The sequence below is a fragment of the Physcomitrium patens genome, chromosome 9 (assembly GCF_059467195.1).
Source record: "Physcomitrium patens ecotype Gransden chromosome 9, ASM5946719v1, whole genome shotgun sequence".
NCBI lineage: Eukaryota > Viridiplantae > Streptophyta > Bryopsida > Funariales > Funariaceae > Physcomitrium > Physcomitrium patens.
Window position 1 is genome coordinate 8,404,643 of NC_143418.1, and position 20,182 is coordinate 8,424,824.

A 20,182-nucleotide genomic window follows, 5' to 3' on the forward strand; every position below is an offset into this window, starting at 1 on the left:
GTGTCACTCAGTGTCACTTCTTCCTCGCACCCAACAAACACTCACTCAATAACCAGCAGCTCTAACGCACACACAGAGCGCTCAAACTGGAATCCCAAGAGTTACCCTGCCCGATCTCACCGGCAGATTTGTGTATAAATCTTTGGTGCAGAAGTACCTCTTCCAATGCTTAACATGATAAACCAAGGATTGGACACCGTTACTTAGCCTTCAACAACAGACAGAATGTTTGCACGCGACGAACCTGATTTCGACACAGCGAAATAGTGGACGTGCAGTCAATCATGCCGTGCAGGCAAACGGTGAAACATGGCGCATGGAAGCTTCACTTCTCATGAGTCTCAGCAAATGCAGTCACAGATTTAAATACCGTCGTCTGCTAAGTCTTTGTCAACTGTTCATTCGTGACGACCTCTCATGCAATCACCTAGTTTGTATAAAGGTCAAACTCATCTTAGAGAGATTTGTTCTAATGACCATTTCTCCTTTGTGTTTGTATGGCCCGGCACACTGACGTAATTGCTGCACACGCACAACCCCATCTCAAACAAATTGCGCAGGTCTGTAAAGGTGAATCTTCTGAGCCCCGAGCCAGACGCACCGCCTAAGCTCAGAGGAAAGTGTCCCTTCCCGCTGCCAATTAGCGGCCACGGAGCTTCTATCACGAGGAGAAAAAGTCAAGAAAATATTCCTCCCCGCTAGAAAGGTACGCTTCAAATCCTGTGCCAAAAGAAAGAAAAAAAAGAAGAAGATAGACCCACGTTGAAACGCATGCAGAATTTTGGTTCAAAGTCCATGTGGTATCACATGAGCTTTTGCATTCAAAAATAGACGGGGAAGAAAAACAAAAAAACAAAACACTGATCAGCACCAGTGGGGTATGCGTCACATGGGTTCTCACAGTACTAAAGCGACACGCCTGAGCCCGCCGCACCCGTTCAACGCAAGTGAAGCTTTTTCCTCTGTAGCTATCGCTCACCCCAGACCGACCCAACGTGTGCCGAATCTACTGCAGTAGGCGCAATAATTTCTCTGCAACACGTGCGACTCCGAACCAAGGCGCCAGCCACTGTAGCAAAGCTCATGAACCAGGGAACGGCATCACCGTCACATTGCAGGAACATCGAAGCTCATCCGTGGGGTCTGCATGTTGTAGGCGTTGCAAGGATCCTCCACACATTGTAGCTGCAGTAATGAGCAAGATAGATAAGGCGCAATGGTGAATGGATCCCCCCCCACCACCACCAGCACATCATCATCATCATCATCATCCATCGTTGCAAGCAAGCAAGCATTCCAGCGTCGTCGAGATGGTGCAGTGAGTGAAAGGTGCACACACACACTCCCTTCCTTCGCAATGCTCATTCTCAGCAGGCTTAGCCAAGCAGTTCCTAATTGGACGACAAGGTGGAAGACGATCCACTAGCAACATCAACCGGGCCTCGACAGCAGCCAGCCATTCATATCAACAGGGCATCAGTAATTACAACTCCCGGCCCTCAATAACAACATGACCTCGCTGACATCTTCTTCTTCATGTCTATGTTAATGTATGAATGTCTGTTTGTATGTGTGTATGTATGTATATACAGTATAGTATTTTCTCCGTATTAGTAAATGAAAGAGAGGCAATTTCTATTATTAAAGGTTCAGAATTATGATTCTAGTGCTATGCATGTTTTAATTGGTAGATCAATTTTTATTAATTGTGAAAAGTTCATGACAATGTTGTAATCAAACAACCCATTAATAGCACATTAAAAACTATGCAAAAGCGTCATTCCTGTCTCTAGATTTTATACCACTTTAGGGTGCTTGCTTCGATGTGTTGTTTCTCGCTCTGATGGTGGTGGATCCCACCGCCGGCTCCACCATCGCGTCAGCGAGAACCTGTTTTTTGTCTGACGATATTCATCTTCTGTCCGCTCCTCCATGAACCCGAGCTTGAGATTCTGGTTTGTGCGGCATTCAGTTCAAGGCAACAGGCCTTTGCAGAGATGTGTGCGTTCCTAGTTTTTGAAGCTATGTTGCGACGATGAGGATTTCCGTGGGTAGGTCTTTTATTTGTTAGACTCAGTATCTTAGCGTGCGTAGAATACTCTGTTGCATGTTTTGTTGGGAAGAGACTCGGTTAGGAGAATTATTCCAGCTATGGCGCATTACTGGGCTTCTTGTGCGGGCGGACTCCAGTTTGCACTCGTCAAAGAGGTTTGGACCTGTTGTTTTTAATTTTTTTTTAATTTTTTGATTTTTTAATCTTTGGTTTATTTTCTTGATTTGAATGAGGGTAAATCCCTCTTGATGTCGAATGTAAACAGCGTAGTTGTCGCAAGTCGAATTTCAGCACTGAGTAAATTCTGGGTCCTTAGCCCTAAAATGTGCATTTAGACTCTCATGAAAGTCGATCTTTCGAATGTCAAATGCGATCAATTCTCTTTGTTCAAATCCTCTTTTAGATAGACAGGCTTTGCTATGCAATAGGAGCTGAATTAGGCCCTTCTATCATTTGGCTTGTGATGATTAGCTCACAATTATGCATGCAGTTGGAAAATCTTGAAGGAACAAGTATAATCCCTGGCATTGATACCTATGGAGGCGTACAGTTTCGAACAACGTCACCCCTTCAGGTATGTGACAGAAGTCGTTGGTCGCCAATCGGAATTTGTGGTTTCTTAACGATTTTCGAGAGGACTGTTAGACTGATCTAAATCTAAAGTTGCTCCTGGCAACTGGTATAGAATCGTGTGCAGGGGTTGTGGCTGCTTTCCTGTGCTTTCTACGAGGAACCCTTCACAATTCTTTCCACAAGCATAAACATACCATTATTTTAATGCTGTGCTAAGCAGCTAGTTTGCGATATGATACACAATTCTTCGTTCCTCTTTAGCCTGCATCGTTGAATTCATCTGTCATCTAGATATTTTCTGCTGTTTCTTCTATCCATCCATGAATTTTTTTTTGAATAATATAGGTCCCTTCGTTGGCTTGCATTGAGATTTTTGTACTATTGTTTAGTGTACAATTTTAACGATTAATTCTTTTCTGATGCAGAAAGTTGCAGAGTTAAGATCTGCTGATAACGTGTATGCCTTTCTATCCCATGAAAAGGTACTCAACCGTGCGCATCACCTTCTTGTCAACCGAACGTATGTTTCTGGAAGAGCATCACCCGACACGTTCTAACAACGCGTTCATTTAGATGCTTCACACGTTCTATGTTGGGAACGTGATATGTTTACGTGATTGATGGGGTATGTGGTATTTGCAGAATATTCCTGTGGACAAGGAAGTAGGTGTGGCTTTCATGCAGTCTCTAGCGAGCAAGGTAATAGTTTTAAACTGTTGTTGCACATGATGCTGTATACAACTTCATCAACTTGCTGCAGAGATGACCTCATTTCACTCCCTTTCCTACTTATAATTACACGTTTGCATGTTTTTATCACACACTTATGTGATGTCTGCAGGTATTTAAGTGATTTAAGCGTACACATTGGACAAATAGCTGCACTGGTTAATGCACTGAACTATCTAATGCATACAGATCGACTGGGGGCCTGTCATGCAACTTCACAAACAGTGGCAGGAAGCAGAAGAAACCTGTTCCACATCTAGAACTAGCGATCCTCTTTTGACAATGAACGGAATTACAAATACCGATCAAACGTGTGAAGTTACACAGATGTCCTTCCGAGTGACAGGAAACAGAATTTGCATGAACATGAAGAAGCATGGCTACACCTCTATGGATGTTGCAGGTAACCTTTCATGGACATTTTGAGTAAATTCACTATTGATCACGTAACAGCATCCTGTCAACAGCTGAATCATTTAGCAGTACAATGTATTTTCAACCACTGTAAGTGGCTCTTCGTGTTCATATTGCAGGGTTTCTTGTGTAGATAACTTATGATTTGTGTGAAATTGAATCATCAGTCTCAAACAGGCTAAATCCAGTCTATGCTGTTTTGAAAAAAAAAAAAAAATTTTGTGCAGCTGCCATTGGGGATGGCATTCACGAGTTGCACGGATGGCCAGCTGACATGAGAAGCTATAATGGTTAGTGTTTTGTCTATGATCGATTTGTTCTGATTGGATTTTGTTGAAATGCAATTTGGAATGTAATTTACGTGGATGTGGTTAAGCTTGTACATTTTCTCAGATGGCTGAAATATCATAACTGGTAAAACATCAGTAACAAGAGAAGGGTCTTAATTTTTTCATTCATTTATATCGTGGTTTAGTGTTTTAAAAGCTAGTTTGGGTTTACATGAGCAATACGTCATACAATTGTTTTCGTGGATGGTGACGCAGTAGAAGTTTTGGCTTGGATAATTGATGACGAACTTCTTCTGCTCCTTGCTCTCATCTACAGGTTACCTTTCCACTAAATGCTCACTTTAGAAGCGCTTACAAATGCTATATCTCAAAATATTGTTCCTGTGATTAACTTATTTATGAACACAAAATGCTGAGTACTATCGTGTATCGATACTGTGTAGGCAGACATATAATTGTGCGATTTTCTTTCATGGTGTTCGTACTGCTAAGATTATTATGACGTGCAATTTATAGTTGTTTTTCCTTGGGATGAAGTTTGTGGTTTCAGATCTAGAGTAACTTTCTGAGTGGATATGACGTGAGGTTTATAACTAATCAATTTGTTCAAGCATTCTCAGATTACTTGCGGCTTGAGAGTAATTTACTTGTCTACTCTACTGCAGTGGCAACAAGAAAAATACTACGAACCTTCAAAACTCAAGCAAGATCGACGAACCTCATTCCAATCATGCCTCTGAAGAACAAGAGTTAGGGGGCGAGCAAGCCAATTTGACCAAGAAGAAGGGCCGTGTAGACAGGCCAAGTCGTGCTGACGCTCAGGTGCTAACCGAATAGCCAGGTTTATGTGAGTTGTTTTCTAGGTTCTTTCATCTTTGTTAGGTTATATTTGTTCATATCAACGCCAGTCTTGCATAGGCATTCAAGGCTCCTTATGAATTGTATTTTGAAGTGCTCCTGACCATTAGTGTATCAGATTTTGTTTCTTCATGGTAGCTTCTGGTAGTGTCTCCTTATAGACGAAGATTTGATTGAGTTTAGAATTCGTTTGATCCTACTGTAGATGATCGTTGTTGATGTGGTTATCATTGTGCATATTCTGGACAACTAAAACTCCTGTCTTGATGCTTACGTTGCAGCTCTATTCTCGAAGGCCATACCGAAAAGCATTAGTGCACACTTCGCTGAAGCCCAGGTATGCGTCCTGAAGATCTCAATTAAATATGGTAATCCGATACAGTCATTTGGTCATGCTGTTTTGATGAGTCTTTTCAGTAGCAATTTATCCAGCTTTTCACAATTTACGAGTGGCACATTGATGTCCTTCAAGGGAGATGCTTATAAATGAAGCCGATGCTTAAAGCAAAATCTCTTGGCTGCATTAGTTAGCATGCTGTAGTAGTTGCAGGTTACTATTTGAAAGATAGCTTTGAGATGATGGTATGGATACGTCTGTGAAGATAGCGGAAAATACTGTTATGCAAGGTTTGCAAAAAGTCTCTCCGCTGCTTTGCGAGGATATTCTAATTCACGAGATTTAATCCTGTAAGAAAGCCATGATCTTTATTCAGATGAGTGTTTGGGTAAGGCATCTGTACTCGGTGAAGGAGATGAGTTTTGTTGTAGTATTTGTCAAGTAACGGAGTTGGCGTTGTGTGGATTCTCGTCCTTCAACAGCACAGCATATGGGATTTTGCAACTGGCTGACGTACAACCGGGCGACATCGTGCTCGATCCCATGTATACACACTCTCTTGCGACACTTTGTTCCATCTTGCGCTAGCAAACTCCTTGGCTAGTATTTGGTTTATCATGAGCTCAATTAGTTTCTATGGACTAGTTCCAAACGTATGATATCGGTTTCCTTTGCGTGTGCATATTATCGTACAGGTGTGGTTGTGGAACTATACCGTTGGAGGCTAGCGATTGGCTAGGTTCAAGAATCATGGGTCTTGGTGGTGATTTCATAAATACTGCAATTGAAGCATCACGTGTAAACTCTGTTGGTAAGAGTGAAATGCAATATTTTTTCTTGTTTATGTTTCGATTTTATGAACTTTTTGATTCTTACAGTGGGATTTTCAATGCGCCGCAAGCCATCTTTTGAAGCAGTTCCGGAACTCTCGCAACAAAGTTTGTCCATTTTGTCTCATGTTCCTTTACCCCGTCGCAACCACATGGTTGTGACAACTTTTCTTGGCAGCTGGTGAATCCGCAGGACCTTGTGACATAGTCCAGTGGGATGCATCAATGCTTCCATTGCGAACTGCAAGCGTTGACCGTGTCATATGTGACATGCCATTTGGAAACCGTTGTGGTAATGATCTTTGCATATATAGTCCAAAGACATGATAAAAGCACTAATTCGTGCTTTCTTTGGGTCCAGATTTTTGTCTCTCCCTCTCTCTCTCTCTCTCTCTCTCTCTCTCTCTCTCTCTCTCTCTCTCTCTCTCTCTCTCTCTCTCTCTCTCCCTCATATATATATATCTATATATATATATATATATATATATATTTTTTTTTTCCGGTGTGCTTCCTTGTGCGTGTGAGTGATAGTGTAACTCGTCATACCGGTGGTGAATCATACTTCAAATATTGGATATTATTTGGCAGTAAAATAAAAGCAGATTTGATATTCTGGAATCGTTTTGTTTGTCCAAAAATACCGCTTTTATTGCATTCAAACGCTTGAGAGTCATTAACCATGTAAGACTAACAAGTGCTTGCAAGGAAAATTTCTGTGGTCGCTTGTGCCGTACAATTTACACAATTTTTGGGTTTTGCAGGCAACCACAAGGTTAGGGAGGTTCTTTGTCCAAGGGTTGTTAAACAGGTTTGTTTGTCCCCTTTTTGATATCTTGATTGTCCTGAATTTTAACTCATTCATGTGTAATTTCATTGATCTCAAGATGAATTTGATACAATTGCTTGTTGTTATGCATGAGTGAAAGCTTGCACCTGCGTACTCTAGTGACGGAGTGGTAAGAGCATTTGTGTGTCTCGTAGAGAGTACTTTGCCCTGCCAAGATGACATTCTTTAAAATTGACGCGAGTATTAAGACAGAAAACTGTAATTTTAGTCACTCAATGAAACGTGGAAGTGTGCTTTTGTGGGATGTTGTGTCCTTTTGTTTTTCTATCACCTCGACCCTGTCTTACTTTAATGTTGCACATATGCACAGGTTGTTCGTGTTCTGAGACCTGGATCAGGTATGTCCTAATTCACCTATATATTCTGGTTTTGCTGGATTCGTCTTGATAAATCAAAAAGTTGATTTAAAAAGTAATCAGTTTGTGTATGTTTATCAACTGAAAAATGTGTGCAATAGACAAGATAAAGTTAGTTTATCTTTTGAAATGCTTGTATGTTTGTTTAATCATAGCAGTTTAACTTATCATACCAATTGTGAAATATGCTTCAATTAATACCACAGAAGCAGACTTAATTTCACGGCAACGTTGTGTTTGTTATAAATTCGTAATTGCAGTTAAACTCATGAGAGGCATAAAACCATAAATGGTAAACATGTGCTTGTAAGACAACCTTCTTTTTGGTACATGCCTTTTTTGAGCATGTATGCTCTCCCGTGTCTTAGTCACTCAGGAAGTGTGGTTTTCATTTATTTTATTTTCATATTTTGTACGAATTAAATTTTAGTAAATTTAAATTTAAAGGCAACTTGAATTAGTATTACCGTCTTAACTTCTAGCCTACAGTTATGATTAAATCGGTTTAAGCATTTTCCAAGGTATAGGTCTTCACATCGTAGCATTCACTTCTTGGGGGTTTGATTTTCAGGGGTAGCAGTACTCATGGCTCAAAGTAAGACTATGAAAGAGGAAATAGTGGTGAATCAAAAAGCCTATTTGAGCCTACAGCAGCATTTTTATGTACACATGGAGGTGAAGATCTAACCTAACTCTTCAAGTATACTGTATCCACAAGAAATTTTGGAAATTTGCAAATATTCTAAATTGCTTTGACTTGTTGTGAAGACGTGACTAATCAGGAAAACGTTGATTGAGGTCGACCTTTCCTACACTTGGTTTGTAGTAAGCACCATTAGGAACTTTGCTGTTGTGCAGGGTTTGAAGGTTGATGTCTTTGTCGTGCACCGTACCACAGAAGCTGCCCCCACTCAGGTTGACTATTCATTTCTATCTTTTCAGGCTTGCAGTTTTCGTGAGTGTCGATCAGTATGCCATATCGCATTGTCTGGTTTGAAAAAAATCGTGTTAAGTGCAGAGTTCGGGGACGTTGATGATGATTATGAAGCCATGTATTTACTATTCACGAACTTTTGCGTTTGATGGTTGGATGGATCTGACAGCAAATTGTGAAGCCAAGTAAGAAAATGGTTAAGCGTAAGCGGGACGGACAGTTCATCAAGCCATCTTCACCAGAGATTGCGTGATCTGAAAGCCTGGTGTACTGATACTGCCAAAGGTTTACATCGTTACATGATCAGTCCTCATCGTGCATTTCATGTAGAAAATATGAGATGTAACTTTTTGATGGAATGGAGCTCTTTGTTATGCCCCTAGAAAATCAAATTAGCAATTTTAGAAATACAGCCACCGAAACGCTACATGATTAAGTCTTCATCTTAACTTTTCAGTGGGTTGTACAAATTGCAAGTCGGCATCAAACATTGTATTGAATTTATCATCACTTGTCCACATTATATATGGTAAGCCTGGAGAATGCCGTGAACATCCAATTGTTGGGCTGGTTCAACGTGTGAAAGCCACTGGGGTTAGGGTCTCCTTGAACATAACACGAAACGACCTAAAGCTGATCCTGATTGAGTTCTATAATATAACGTTCTGGTTTTTGTTACTTATTGCATCGAGAGTACTATTATCAACATGTTGGATTCGTATCCTCCGAGACTATGTTCATTTATAATTGACATTTTTCATCGACTTTGATGGCAGATTGCTGGGCATCCTCAACCTCTGTGCCCTTGCTTAACATTGAGAAATGTTTTCTGGCACTAATAATGAAGCAAAGGAGAACAGATCTTGCTTGGAGTGCTACGATCGTTGATAGTGATAGATCTGAGCTGAATTCAAGAGACCGTCGGTACAAGAAACATATCACACTGCACATTGAATACGTGCCAGAGTTCGTCGTCATCTGCCTCTGTTGCATGTCTTGGCATACCAGGCTTGTGTATGAACGGCCTCCTCTTGTGTGCTTGATCCAGGTTCAGTTGCTGCTTGCGTTTTGTTGCAGGGTGTGCTTATTTTTGACGCTCTACCTGAACTCAGTTTGAGTGCCCTTACGAAGCAGACGGTGGATTTTGATTTCAATGTCCATATGACCTCGGCACTGTGTCAAATTTTTCTCTTAGCAATACATTTATACTAGTTCAGCATGCGTACAATGAATCGATTTGCTTCTTGTATTAACTTCAACTAACAGCAGTAACAGTATACTAGGGTAGTTTTTGTGGGAGTGGTATAGCTCTGTAGCATGGAAAGAGAAATTAGGGGTCGCTGATGGTGGAGATTTTCTTGGAGGATGAGAAACCAAGAAACAATTTAGTAGAAGTCAGATCACTTGTTGAAGCTGGGTTCACTAAATTGTAATGAGTTCATGATCTTTTAAAAATACATTAAATATGAACAAAGACATTCTGAAGCGTGGGAATGACCTTTCGTAGTTAAGAACTTGAATGAAGTGGCTGCGTGGGTGGATGTTTGGGCATCTTAAAAGACACTGATCTATTTGTAGAATCTGCTGTGGAATTCGACAATCGACAGTGCTTTACATCAGGACTGCAAGCCACTCCAATCAGCTTGTGGTGCTACAACTGCGAGTGCCATTTCTTACTGTGCTTGGTTTGACAGTACCGCACCGTGAGACACGGAGACATGCTGCAATAGGGGATTAATTAAATGGCATAGGATGGATACTTCAGCTTAGTGTTGCGAACACAACTTTTAGACCGAAGGATTTTGTTTCACTTCGTGATTTTCTTCTTTCGGAGGAGAGCACTTCAACCCCTCGAAGTAAGGTTCTCCTGCTTTACAAAACCCTGTTTCTCCAATAGCTGTGAATCCGTAATTTGCCGAGAGTGACCACCTTGAGACCATCCAAATGGAGTCTGGAAATGACTCATGTAAAGTAGTAACACAGGAGAAATATGTTGCATACAAGGTTTTTCACACATACTCCTGATCAAGGCCCTGCTCCTATGTAATACCCAGCTTTAGAGTATGATTTTTAAGTTAACTCTCACGGCAGATAATATATTTGGACTTCTACCATAAGAGCAGGATATGCATACGTCCTCAACTTTGTGCAAATGTGGAGCGCTACGTAAACAACGTCGTCAGCGTTTGAAATGTTATCGAATGAAGTTATCACAGCGAGAGTTATAAACTTGTGGTACTGCTCTGTAGCTAACCGTGGTTCACGAATTGCATGCAACAGTGGGCATTGCAACTGGCAATCTACATCAACTTTTGACTTCAAGTGGAAGATGAGCTCACGAATGCAACTGAAGAAAGACGTACCACGGAGTCGCATGTTTTCTTATGCAAAGTACGTTTCGAATCTGGGACTTGTACTAAAATCCTCTTCCGGCAAATGTGATGTTAGCTTCTTTTAGCCACTGGTATAACAGAATGTGTCCAAGTTTGGGTGCCCCTCTTTCTAGTACTTTTGTTGATCTGCATCCCTTTGTCAACCGGTTGCACTTGGCCATGAACGTCGTTGTACTCATTTTTGCCCTACAAAAGTGAATCCAAGATGATAGTTTAGTTTTGTGTGGTGCACTCTCATTTTTTCCAATGTTGTGCCATGAGGATTGATGTAACATGCAAACTGTTGCCTTGGAAAATTGTGTGAGGCTTTTCCTGTAGATGCCTATTGAGGTTGACAGTCTTTGTTTTCCTTTCTTTATTTTTATTTTATTTTTATTTTATTTTTATATTATTTATAGGGTCTTTATACACAGAAGTCCACTTTGAAAAGTCATGTTACGAAAGTTTTATAAAATTTTCTTGCTTAATGAAGAAGAATTGTTTTTGAAAATTTTATTCTTTGAAAACAGTGTAAAATGAGAAGAGGCTATGGAAGGAATCAAACTGTTATTTATTTATTTAGTTATTTTTATTATTGTAAGTTTAATATGTCAACTTATATCTTGATTCTAACAATTATGAAAAATATAATATAAAATTGATTTTCTTTTTTTGTAATGGTTGTTTGTAATTATTTTTAACATGCTATTTGAGTTTTTATAAAAGTCACTTTTTAAGGTAGGTTTGCTGCAAATATTGGGAGGATAATACTATTCCTGCTATGTAGAAAAACAAATATTGCATTCTATCTAATCTTTTCTTCTTAGGATTCTTAGACTAATTTTTTTAAAGTTTTAAGTCAACTCTAAATACATGACCTTTTAATAAATTTTCCTATAACTTTAAAGATATATATCTATATCTATATATATATACATTTAAATATATAAGCTTCCAGGATAAACAAAGATTTGATTCTATGTAATAAAAAAATTTGGATGGTTATAGTGTTATATATATATATATATATATATATATATAACTATTAGTTGTATTGTTTTCTTAAAATTTAATGATTTCTAAGAAATTTAAACTATATTTATATCAATAAAAGAAGCAAGTATTAACTTTTTGATATGATGTTAAAGGCAGATGCATTTTGTAACTATTTAGAACAATTTTTCAAGGCATAGAGTAGATGTTACTAATGATTAATGATGTGCAAGAATTAATTAATATTTGGTGTTATATATATAATTATATAATTATATCCACATAATAATATATATATATATATATATATATATATATATATATAAATGTGGATTTTCAAATTCACAAATAATTTGAAATTTAGTTTGTGTTATTCTCAGTAAAAATCTTTTGAAAAACTGATTAAATTTGCTGCACAGCTAGTTAGTAGCTTGCGGTGACCACAAGCGCTAGTTCCCTCTCGCTAAGTTGTCGGAGGTGTGCGATGAATTCATGCAGCTCGAACGTGTAGCTTTTCGAGAAGGATCAGTGAAGAAAAACTCTGTCTCGGGAAGTGAAGAAAGTGAGAAAGCGAGAGCGAGAGAGAGAGAGAAAGACAGTTGCTCAAGGCAACTCGTAAACCTGGCGGCAAATTCTGGAACGCGTTGATTGAGTTGGAAGAGCCGTGAAATGGTGCGCACGCCCTTTGTGGGGAAAATAATTTTCCGGGAATGAAGGCAATCAGTTTTTGCTTTTATTTTTATTTTTTTGCAAGGAGCTCGTCTCTCCCGCTTTTCGAGTCACTGACAACAGTACAGTCCTCGGAAGGTAGGGGTGGGTGGGTCGTGAGCTCAACTCTTGCAGCTTCGGTCGGCATTGAGAGGCGATCCCAGTTGTATGAATAGTGAGTGCGGCGTGAGAGCTACCCTGCCGCCTTGCTTGGTGATCAAGATGTTCGGGTACTCGTGGACAATGGGTAATTCTAAATATGGAAGGACATGAGGGAATCAATCCCATGTAGCGTCGATCCGTGTAATCTTTGCCATTGCCGTTGGGATTCGTCAAGACTGGTTTTGGGTCAGGAGAAACGGACAGAGGAGGCCATTCAACTCTTCCAGCAGCAGAGAGAGCGTTCTGTGTTTTTTTTGCCATATACGTGGATGGTTGTTGACCCATTCCAGGGCTTCGTTCAACTTCGTTCTACCAGCCCATCCACACGTGCGATTTGGAGAAAAAGCCTTTGTTCACGATCTTTTATGATGGGACGACTATTGGAAGAATGTAGCCCAAGTGGCGTGGAAGGGGAACCCACACGACATTCGCCGTTCCAACCCTCTCTGAGAAAAGGGAATCATGCTGCTGCGGTTTTTGTAAACTTGGTTTGGAGTGTTGAGTAAGGAATTCGAGCGTTTGTTTACGAAGGTTTGGAAGTTGTGTGTGGGACTGGCAAGGTGGATTGACTGACCCAACGACCGACATACGCCGGTGGATTGTGACTGCAACCTAGAGGTGGGCAAGCTTTGACCATGCTTCCTTTTTCTTTTCACGCTTGTTGTGTGTGTGTGGGTGGAAGGAAGGGATGTTTGGTGGTAATCCGGAAGAATTTTCTTGAGGCGAGTGGGAGAGAATTGAAGCTTGTATCTTTCTTCTTTGTCTCTTGCCTGTGGGTGTAACTTCTCACGGTCCCTCTCGCATGGGTTGATTTCTTCGGGAAATTTGTAGCGGAGGTAGGGTTTTCACGGTCCTCGCTATAGTAACTCTCAAAAAGTCATTCGTATGTCTTTACATTTGCTTTCTCCAACTTTTCTCAATTCTCCCACCGAATACTGCATAAATTGATACTGGATGGTCTTGCGGTAATTGTACACGTGTCAGGTTGAATACCTCATAGCAACTCTTGGGAAAATCTTCAAATGCTTGCCGTTGCAAGTCTGTTTTTGGGAGATCGAACAAGCCATTGTCTTGTGCTTAGTGTTCTCCCCTTCTTCAGGGTTTTGTAGTTCACTTGGATCAGAAATAGGGGTTGCGTGCTATCGGATGAGTTCTTGTTCCGAGAACAGTAAAATTTCTGGATAGCTACTAACAAAAAGTCCAACGGTAGATTGATTCCCTGTTGAGGAATCACGCGGACACTCTAGCCATTATCGAGGAAATATTTTAATTCTTTTGGGAGTTGGATTGCTCTAACTGAGGGGGTGAAGATCGAATGTGGATTGCAGAAGCTTGAAGATAGGAGGATTGTAGAGGTGTATCTATGGTGGGCTTGAGATGCAGCGCAGTATGCTGTTCGTACAACGCAAGTCTGGCAGTGATTTGGCGGAATAAATTTCACTTATTTTGTGATCACAGTGGCTATCTTCGGAGATAGTAGCCCGGGGTTTGTGGTCAACGCTGGGGAGGTTTTGCAGCAATGGATAATCATAGGAGCAGAGAATGGAGAGATTCTCCAGGTCCGCATGCATGTCCCTCAACTCCTCCAAGTTTGCACACGCACAAACTATGGTGCACAGGAACCTTGGACTTGTGGCGGGACGGATTGATATGTGCATACGAGTTCATCCCTGCACCGGCGAAGAACTTTAAGGTTGCCGGCGACTTCGGCAACCAGAGTGGACGTGTGCAAGGGCGATTTGACTGCGACCTTTCCGTGAAACATCCGTATGACTACCTGGGGATCGATTTAAACCGGTCACACGACTCATTTGGCGAGGTTTCAGAGGTTTCACACGCTGATTCGTGTGCTGACAGTTTAGATACGGAAGTGCAGGGATTTGTGGTGCGCGAGAGTTTGCTGAAAGATGAAGGGAATACCTCGTTGCCGAGGGCCTCTTCGTCTCCTCGGACGTCTCGGGATCACCGGTGGAATGGGAAGAAGGATTATGGCTCCCAGTGGGTCCCTATAGGATGGAGCCGACTCTCGGAGCTTTTCCAAGCATTACAGGTTCGTGTGAACCTTTTGTGAGGATTTTTCCGTTATCTGCAGGCTAACGGGCAAGTTCCGCACTAATCTCGAAGTGTTTCTAGCTAGACACCTTTACTTAAATATTTTCTTCATTGCTTTCGAAACTAGGGTGATCCTATGTGGGGCAACGATGACATCCTCTCGGACGAAGACGACTCTCTTGCAGTTGCCGATGTGGCTTACCCCTATTGGCAAAAGCGAAATGGACCAACGTTTTGGTGTCATGTTGACGCGCGCCACTCTAACATTGCAAAATTTTTTGGGAGTACATGCTGGCTACATCCTGCGGTCAGCGTTGCCCTCAGGGATGAGAAGCGGCTCATTAGTGACCGTATGAAGCATCTCCTCTATGAGGTATTTAATAATTTGTTAAGTTTCACCTGAACATGCAAGCTTCAGATGCAGACAAGAAATTTTCTCGAGGGTATTGCTTGTTTATATTTTTTGAAGTTCGCAGGTACCTGTACGTGTTGCCGGAGGCTTATTGTTTGAGCTCACCGGCCATTCGATTGGGGACCCAAATCGTGATGAAGAAGATGTCCCTGTTGTTTTGCGCTCGTGGTACTCGCAAAACTTCCTGATCACATCAATGCACGTGAAGGGAGTGATTGATCACCTGAATGTTCTAGGTGTCCTGGAAGTTCAGGTACGTTTGGTCCAGTCTTTCTCCTCTTCCAATGCCCAATCCTAAATGAATATCTTGGCATACCTGGTGATTTTCTTACTTTTTGAAGAAGTTTCTTTGTTTGCTAGTTTAGAAGCTAGCGACGATTAAAAACCAAAGTTGGTTACAGGATCTGTTGGGTGCAAGCGGTCCGGAGGCGCCTAAGTCTACGCAGGATGTCATAGCGCAGATTGCAAGCCGTCTTGCTAGATGGGATGATCGGTATGTCTGAACCCTAAATATGTTTTCCGATCTGTTGGAACTCTCTATGTTGAGTTTCACCGTTGTCAGGATTTCAATATTTTAGGGTAATGAAGTAATTTTCGCTTGTAGGATGTCTCGAAAACACTACTTTGGTGCAGCAGACGAAGTCGAGTTGAAGTACGTCAATAGGTGCGCATATTCACACCATCTCAGTTTCTGATGTTTCCTTCTGTACCAGACGATGGAAAGTTTCGATCCGTGGATTCGAATGAATGATTGTATACCATGGTTTTTGTAGCAATTCTTAGTCAACTCTTTTTGCAGGAAATGGAACGAGGATTTGGCACTGTTGAGCATAATCTTAAACCGAGAAATACGTCATCTTGCCACTCAGGTAGAGATTTTGCTAAGTTCCCTGCGTATTTACTATTCCAGTGTCAATCTTCGTGACATCGATTTGCTTATGTAGTGATTCTCTCACCTCTACTTTTCAGGTTATCAGAATAAAATGGTCTCTCCACGCGCGCCACGAAATACTTCACGAGCTCATGATGCATTTAAAGGAAGAGAATGCTTTAAAAGTCTTGATGATGGTGGAGAAACAAACCCGTGAGATGCTGGAAGAGCAGGAAGCTGTGCGAAACCGCTTGTTCACAGTACAGGATGTGATGCAGAGCAATGCTCGAGAGAAGCTGCAGCAAAAGAGCCTCCGCGTGCAACACAATTTAGCAGTGATAGGCGGCGGAGGACTCCTCCTCTCCATCATAGTTGGCCTATTCGGTATCAACTTGGACGGCATCCCAGGTGGCAGTGACAATCCCCATGCATTCGCAATCTTTGCTACTGGCCTGTTTCTCCTCGGTGCAATTGTGATTGCAATTGGCATCCGCTGGCTTGGGTTCAAGCGGCTACCATCCGAGGATGACATCATCTCTCGTAAGGCAGAGCTGGAGGAGTTCATTGTCAAGTTCCAGAAGGCAGCTGAGGCGCACGAGAAAATCCGCCATGTCAGTTCGGACTCATCGATGCGAGACGTCCACGTCAAAATCCAAAAGTCTAACGATCACTACGTTCTACTCCAATAAAATTTATCATTTAGCTCCTCCCATTTGTAGATACTTTTTGCCAGCACAAGGTTGTCGAGGTTGTTTGAGTGAACTATTGGCCAACTTTGTAGACCAGTAAGGTTTGCAGAGCATGCTCTTGACAATTCAATTGTTCTCATTCTAGGCACATCGGTGTACTTTTATGTAATCTGATAATGTACACAATGTTACACACAAAAAAAAAATTAAGTAAAGCAGGATGTTATAGTACCCATGATAATGCTTTCATTTAAATTATGTGACTAACAGAAATGGATCATTTGAAAATCCGTGATATTGTAATGATCTGCGCATATGTTCGGTCTACGTGTCAAGCTCAGGGACTACGTTGCGTACTCTCGAGCTCCAAAGATAGTGGATCCAACTCTCACGTTCGTGCTTCCCATTTCAATCTGAGTCAAAAACAACAGTTGAAAACTGAAAATAATGTATAGTAGTAGTACTAATGTATGTATATATATAGATAGATATAGATATATATATATATATATGGTTTAGATACATACTATATGAGCAACTATACTTCATAACAACAGCAAAAACAGGATTTCTGTGAACTTACGGCGAGCTCAAAGTCACTCGACATGCCCATAGAAAGTTCAAATTCCTCCATTGGGATGCCGAGCTCCCTGCACGTCTTCTCTTGGCAGCTAGCCAGAGTCTGCAGCCAGCAAGATACAATTTAAACATGACCTGTAGGATTGCCAATCAAATTGTTCTGGACAGGTACTCACAGAAATAGGTCAAAATAACATGAGGGGGGACTTTAGATTCGTAAATACGTGAACTTATGGTCATGAATAACTTCGACAGAGAACCAACAAGAGCAGAGAACATTTTTGTGTGCAGATAGTTTAGTGCCTTGAAATTTTCAGGAGTGGATGTGTAGTCGAGATTGCCAATGGTCATGAATCCTGAGAAATGTAAATTTGGACACTTTTCCTCGATATGTTTTGCCAGCTCCACACAGTTAGACGGCTCTACTCCTGATTTGGCTGGCACCACAAGCAACCTAGATCAATATGAATGAAATGATTTCTTTTTTACCCTGTTGGATCCACTTCCTTATCAGGTTCCGTAAACGTTTAAATGAGGGAGAAGACCTTCAGATAAAAACTCGATCTTCAATCGTCATCTATTTACAAACTCTTCAGCAGAATGATGGCCCTAAATAACCAGAAAATCCAGAAGATAGAGATGCTGCTGCTACTTACACGCCTCCCCACTAGTATTCACTTGCACGAGAACTTTCAATGGCGGCCTTCCTAGCCCGCTCACTGCTTTATCCAGATGATCTGCTACCTGTAAAATGTAGTAAAAAGTCAAGACTTAAAAACCATAAATATGCACTAATATGACCCCATCTGTTGCTGATCAAGAGTATTAAAAGCATTACATTACCACCTGTGAGCAAAACATCCAAAGTAAGTGGAAACACAAGCACAGCAACATCACACCTTCTCGCTGTCAACGCCTTCAACCATGTAGAGGTTAGGGACGCCGGCTAGAATTCAGGAACGAAAACGTCAGCAACACAAGGCCAGCCACTGTTCGGAGTAAAAGAACTCGGCAAAAACGATGCTTCCTAATAGACGCATTCTTATTCTTCAGTTTTACGAAATGAAAATAGAGTAAAACGATTGGCAAATGATATCTCTGAGAAACAATGAAAGAGTGACACTTACTGACAAGGGCCTTCGCCTTGTTACTTTGAAGATGACCAATGAAGTGCCATTTGGTGTCTTCAGGAAACTAAGTTCACTCAGTGAAAATTTCGAAGTCAATCCGATAGAATCCAAATCATCATATGCAAAGGAAATAGTGCGGTGATAAAGCGGAAATCATACTCACAGTGTCAGAGATATTGAAATAAGAAAGACGATGCTACACAAGCCTACTCATCGCCAAATACAGCTAATACAGGCTTGTCATCCAAAGCCAGACGTAAGCCCTAAACTCAAAGCAGTAAAAATCACATGTAATGACAGTGAAAACCCTAATCATGTCCAGAACAATCGCAACGACAAGCTTTTAAAAATTGACAAGGATGCAATTTGCATAAAATTCAACAATGTACGCACTGCGTTGTGCTGGAGACACAATTAGATCTTTCTCAGGTCAAACGCTAACTCAAATAGGTCTCGCGACAAATGTATGGCGAGATTATACGGATTCAAATACCTGAGGGGCCTTGTCAATAAGCTCTTGCACGTAATTCTCTCCGAAGTGGCGGTGTCCAGCATCGTAAACCTCCCTAATCATTTTCACCGGCTTGGTTTTGCTCACAGCTACTAATCGCACCTGCTGGAGCCCATATCATTAAGACTATACAATAGCAATGTGAACATCGCATTTGCATAAGCGACGAAGAGATCTTCATCAATTCATACAATAAATACTGTGACATGGTAAATGTTTTTGTAAAACAACCAGAGAGCGAGACAGTGGAGACGACAAGTACAGAGGAGACGGGGCGATTTGCGCGCTCGCTAGCTTGTTGAATGCGTTGCATCACGTCACGCAATGCTTGCACTGTGGCGCTCTCCGCCGCGGTAGCCATCGCCGCAAACTCTTCAACCTCGGAAAAAAAAAGAAAAAACTCCTCTAAACCCCACCAAAGACAACCCTCGTCAAATTACTTCTCTTCCGACTCTTTGCTGAAATCCAACTACAAGGGCGAAAGATAACGACGCTTCTACAATAACAAGGCCTCTCACTTGATCCACAAAGCTGACAAAACTCTAATATCCTAGCAATCAACTTTAGAATTGGATGCCGAACTTCCTGCTTTGTAAGCCTCATTCGAATCTTTTGCAATCATCAAATTGAATGACCTTATACCGCCTCACCGATTCCAACGCCACGTCACGTTGATGGTCCACTTGTTGAGAATGAAATTTTCGATTGATTCTGGAAGTGCGAGCAGCAGAATTACAACCAGCAGCTATGAAGCTCCAGCACTGGTTCGTAAAAAGTTCTTCTGTCTGCGTTTCTTCCTTATCAGGAACTGCTCTGCAGAGGGAGCTGAATGAAAGCAGGTTTCAATCCCATTCTCATTCAACTTTTCATGCATATCCAAATTTGCGATGTCCACAACCTCCGTCTAGATCAAAACTTGATGAATTTACAGGACCATTGAGCGGCCAGGAAACTTGCCATTTTTTGTATAGCTTGGAACTTCGGGTATCATGGATTACTCACTGTTTGCAGATACTTGAGGCAGATTCTGGAAGTCTCGAATTATACTCTTATTTACGAAGTTTTTCGGGCTCCTCTGTTGGGAGAACTTATCTACTCTTCACAAGATTTCAGAATGTGGGGTTGGATATTCTACGACACCTACTCGTATGTATATATCTCTCTACGAATATTCTTTGGTTGGGAACTTTTAGACTAACTGGGATAACGTCAAAAGATCTTCGCACACTCGGCACCATTAAAATCATTACTTTTGGATTCATTGATGGAATTCCCGTGCCTGTTTGCGAATGAGAAGCAGGTGGGTGCCAGAATCAATGATCACTCTGGTCTTCGCAATGTTTACAGTCCAGATGCACGCTGTTCGTGTACCACTATGTTGTGATGAGAATCGTACCCGAACAAATCAATCAAGCCTTGGTATCGTCACTGTACTAGACCATTCAAACTGCGTAATCTGCGTTACAATGGTGCACATCTAAG

General features: G+C 41.3%; 3 protein-coding genes across 12 annotated transcripts; 2 read left to right on the forward strand and 1 right to left on the reverse strand.

Moving 5' to 3' along the window:
* The first annotated feature begins 1,836 nt into the window (after positions 1 to 1,836).
* On the forward strand, positions 1,837 to 9,706 carry LOC112287148 (uncharacterized). 5 transcript variants are annotated; one of them, XR_002971201.2, is made up of 19 exons: positions 1,971 to 2,208; positions 2,544 to 2,627; positions 3,052 to 3,108; positions 3,269 to 3,325; positions 3,545 to 3,758; positions 3,937 to 4,059; positions 4,315 to 4,375; positions 4,725 to 4,881; positions 5,199 to 5,254; positions 5,737 to 5,799; positions 5,950 to 6,065; positions 6,263 to 6,376; positions 6,846 to 6,892; positions 7,242 to 7,269; positions 7,859 to 7,962; positions 8,146 to 8,202; positions 8,391 to 8,506; positions 8,679 to 8,750; positions 8,998 to 9,178. XR_002971201.2 is itself a non-coding variant. In XM_024529899.3 (18 exons), the coding sequence occupies exons 1-17, from the start codon at positions 2,152 to 2,154 to the stop codon at positions 8,472 to 8,474; spliced, it is 1,419 nt and encodes a 472-aa protein (XP_024385667.1). In that variant the 5' UTR covers positions 1,837 to 2,151; the 3' UTR covers positions 8,475 to 8,506; positions 8,998 to 9,706. The 5 variants fall into 5 exon arrangements, 4 of the variants coding, with proteins under 4 accessions (XP_024385667.1, XP_073392439.1, XP_024385666.1 ...); XM_024529899.3 differs by lacking the exon at positions 8,679 to 8,750 and having other exon boundaries at positions 1,837 to 2,208; positions 3,997 to 4,059; positions 8,998 to 9,706; XM_073536338.2 differs by lacking the exon at positions 8,679 to 8,750 and having other exon boundaries at positions 1,837 to 2,208; positions 3,997 to 4,059; positions 4,318 to 4,375; positions 8,998 to 9,706.
* Positions 9,707 to 12,304: 2,598 nt separating this feature from the next.
* On the forward strand, positions 12,305 to 16,711 carry LOC112286780 (uncharacterized). 2 transcript variants are annotated; one of them, XM_024529034.3, is made up of 8 exons: positions 12,305 to 13,074; positions 13,785 to 14,506; positions 14,636 to 14,881; positions 14,985 to 15,173; positions 15,322 to 15,413; positions 15,525 to 15,584; positions 15,720 to 15,789; positions 15,890 to 16,711. In XM_024529034.3, the coding sequence occupies exons 2-8, from the start codon at positions 13,976 to 13,978 to the stop codon at positions 16,478 to 16,480; spliced, it is 1,779 nt and encodes a 592-aa protein (XP_024384802.1). In that variant the 5' UTR covers positions 12,305 to 13,074; positions 13,785 to 13,975; the 3' UTR covers positions 16,481 to 16,711. The 2 variants fall into 2 exon arrangements, with proteins under 2 accessions (XP_024384802.1, XP_090109201.1); XM_090253075.1 differs by having other exon boundaries at positions 12,935 to 13,074; positions 13,767 to 14,506.
* On the reverse strand, positions 16,687 to 19,466 carry LOC112286781 (uncharacterized). Of its 5 annotated transcripts, none has more exons than XM_024529039.3 (9): positions 19,351 to 19,466; positions 18,963 to 19,105; positions 18,683 to 18,802; positions 18,187 to 18,253; positions 17,959 to 18,005; positions 17,716 to 17,803; positions 17,363 to 17,496; positions 17,064 to 17,162; positions 16,687 to 16,893 (listed from the first exon to the last, which is right to left on the reverse strand). In XM_024529039.3, the coding sequence occupies exons 2-9, from the start codon at positions 19,059 to 19,061 to the stop codon at positions 16,825 to 16,827; spliced, it is 723 nt and encodes a 240-aa protein (XP_024384807.1). In that variant the 5' UTR covers positions 19,062 to 19,105; positions 19,351 to 19,466; the 3' UTR covers positions 16,687 to 16,824. The 5 variants fall into 5 exon arrangements, with proteins under 5 accessions (XP_024384807.1, XP_024384805.1, XP_024384808.1 ...); XM_024529037.3 differs by having other exon boundaries at positions 18,683 to 18,805; XM_024529040.3 differs by having other exon boundaries at positions 18,932 to 19,105.
* Positions 19,467 to 20,182: the final 716 nt, after the last annotated feature.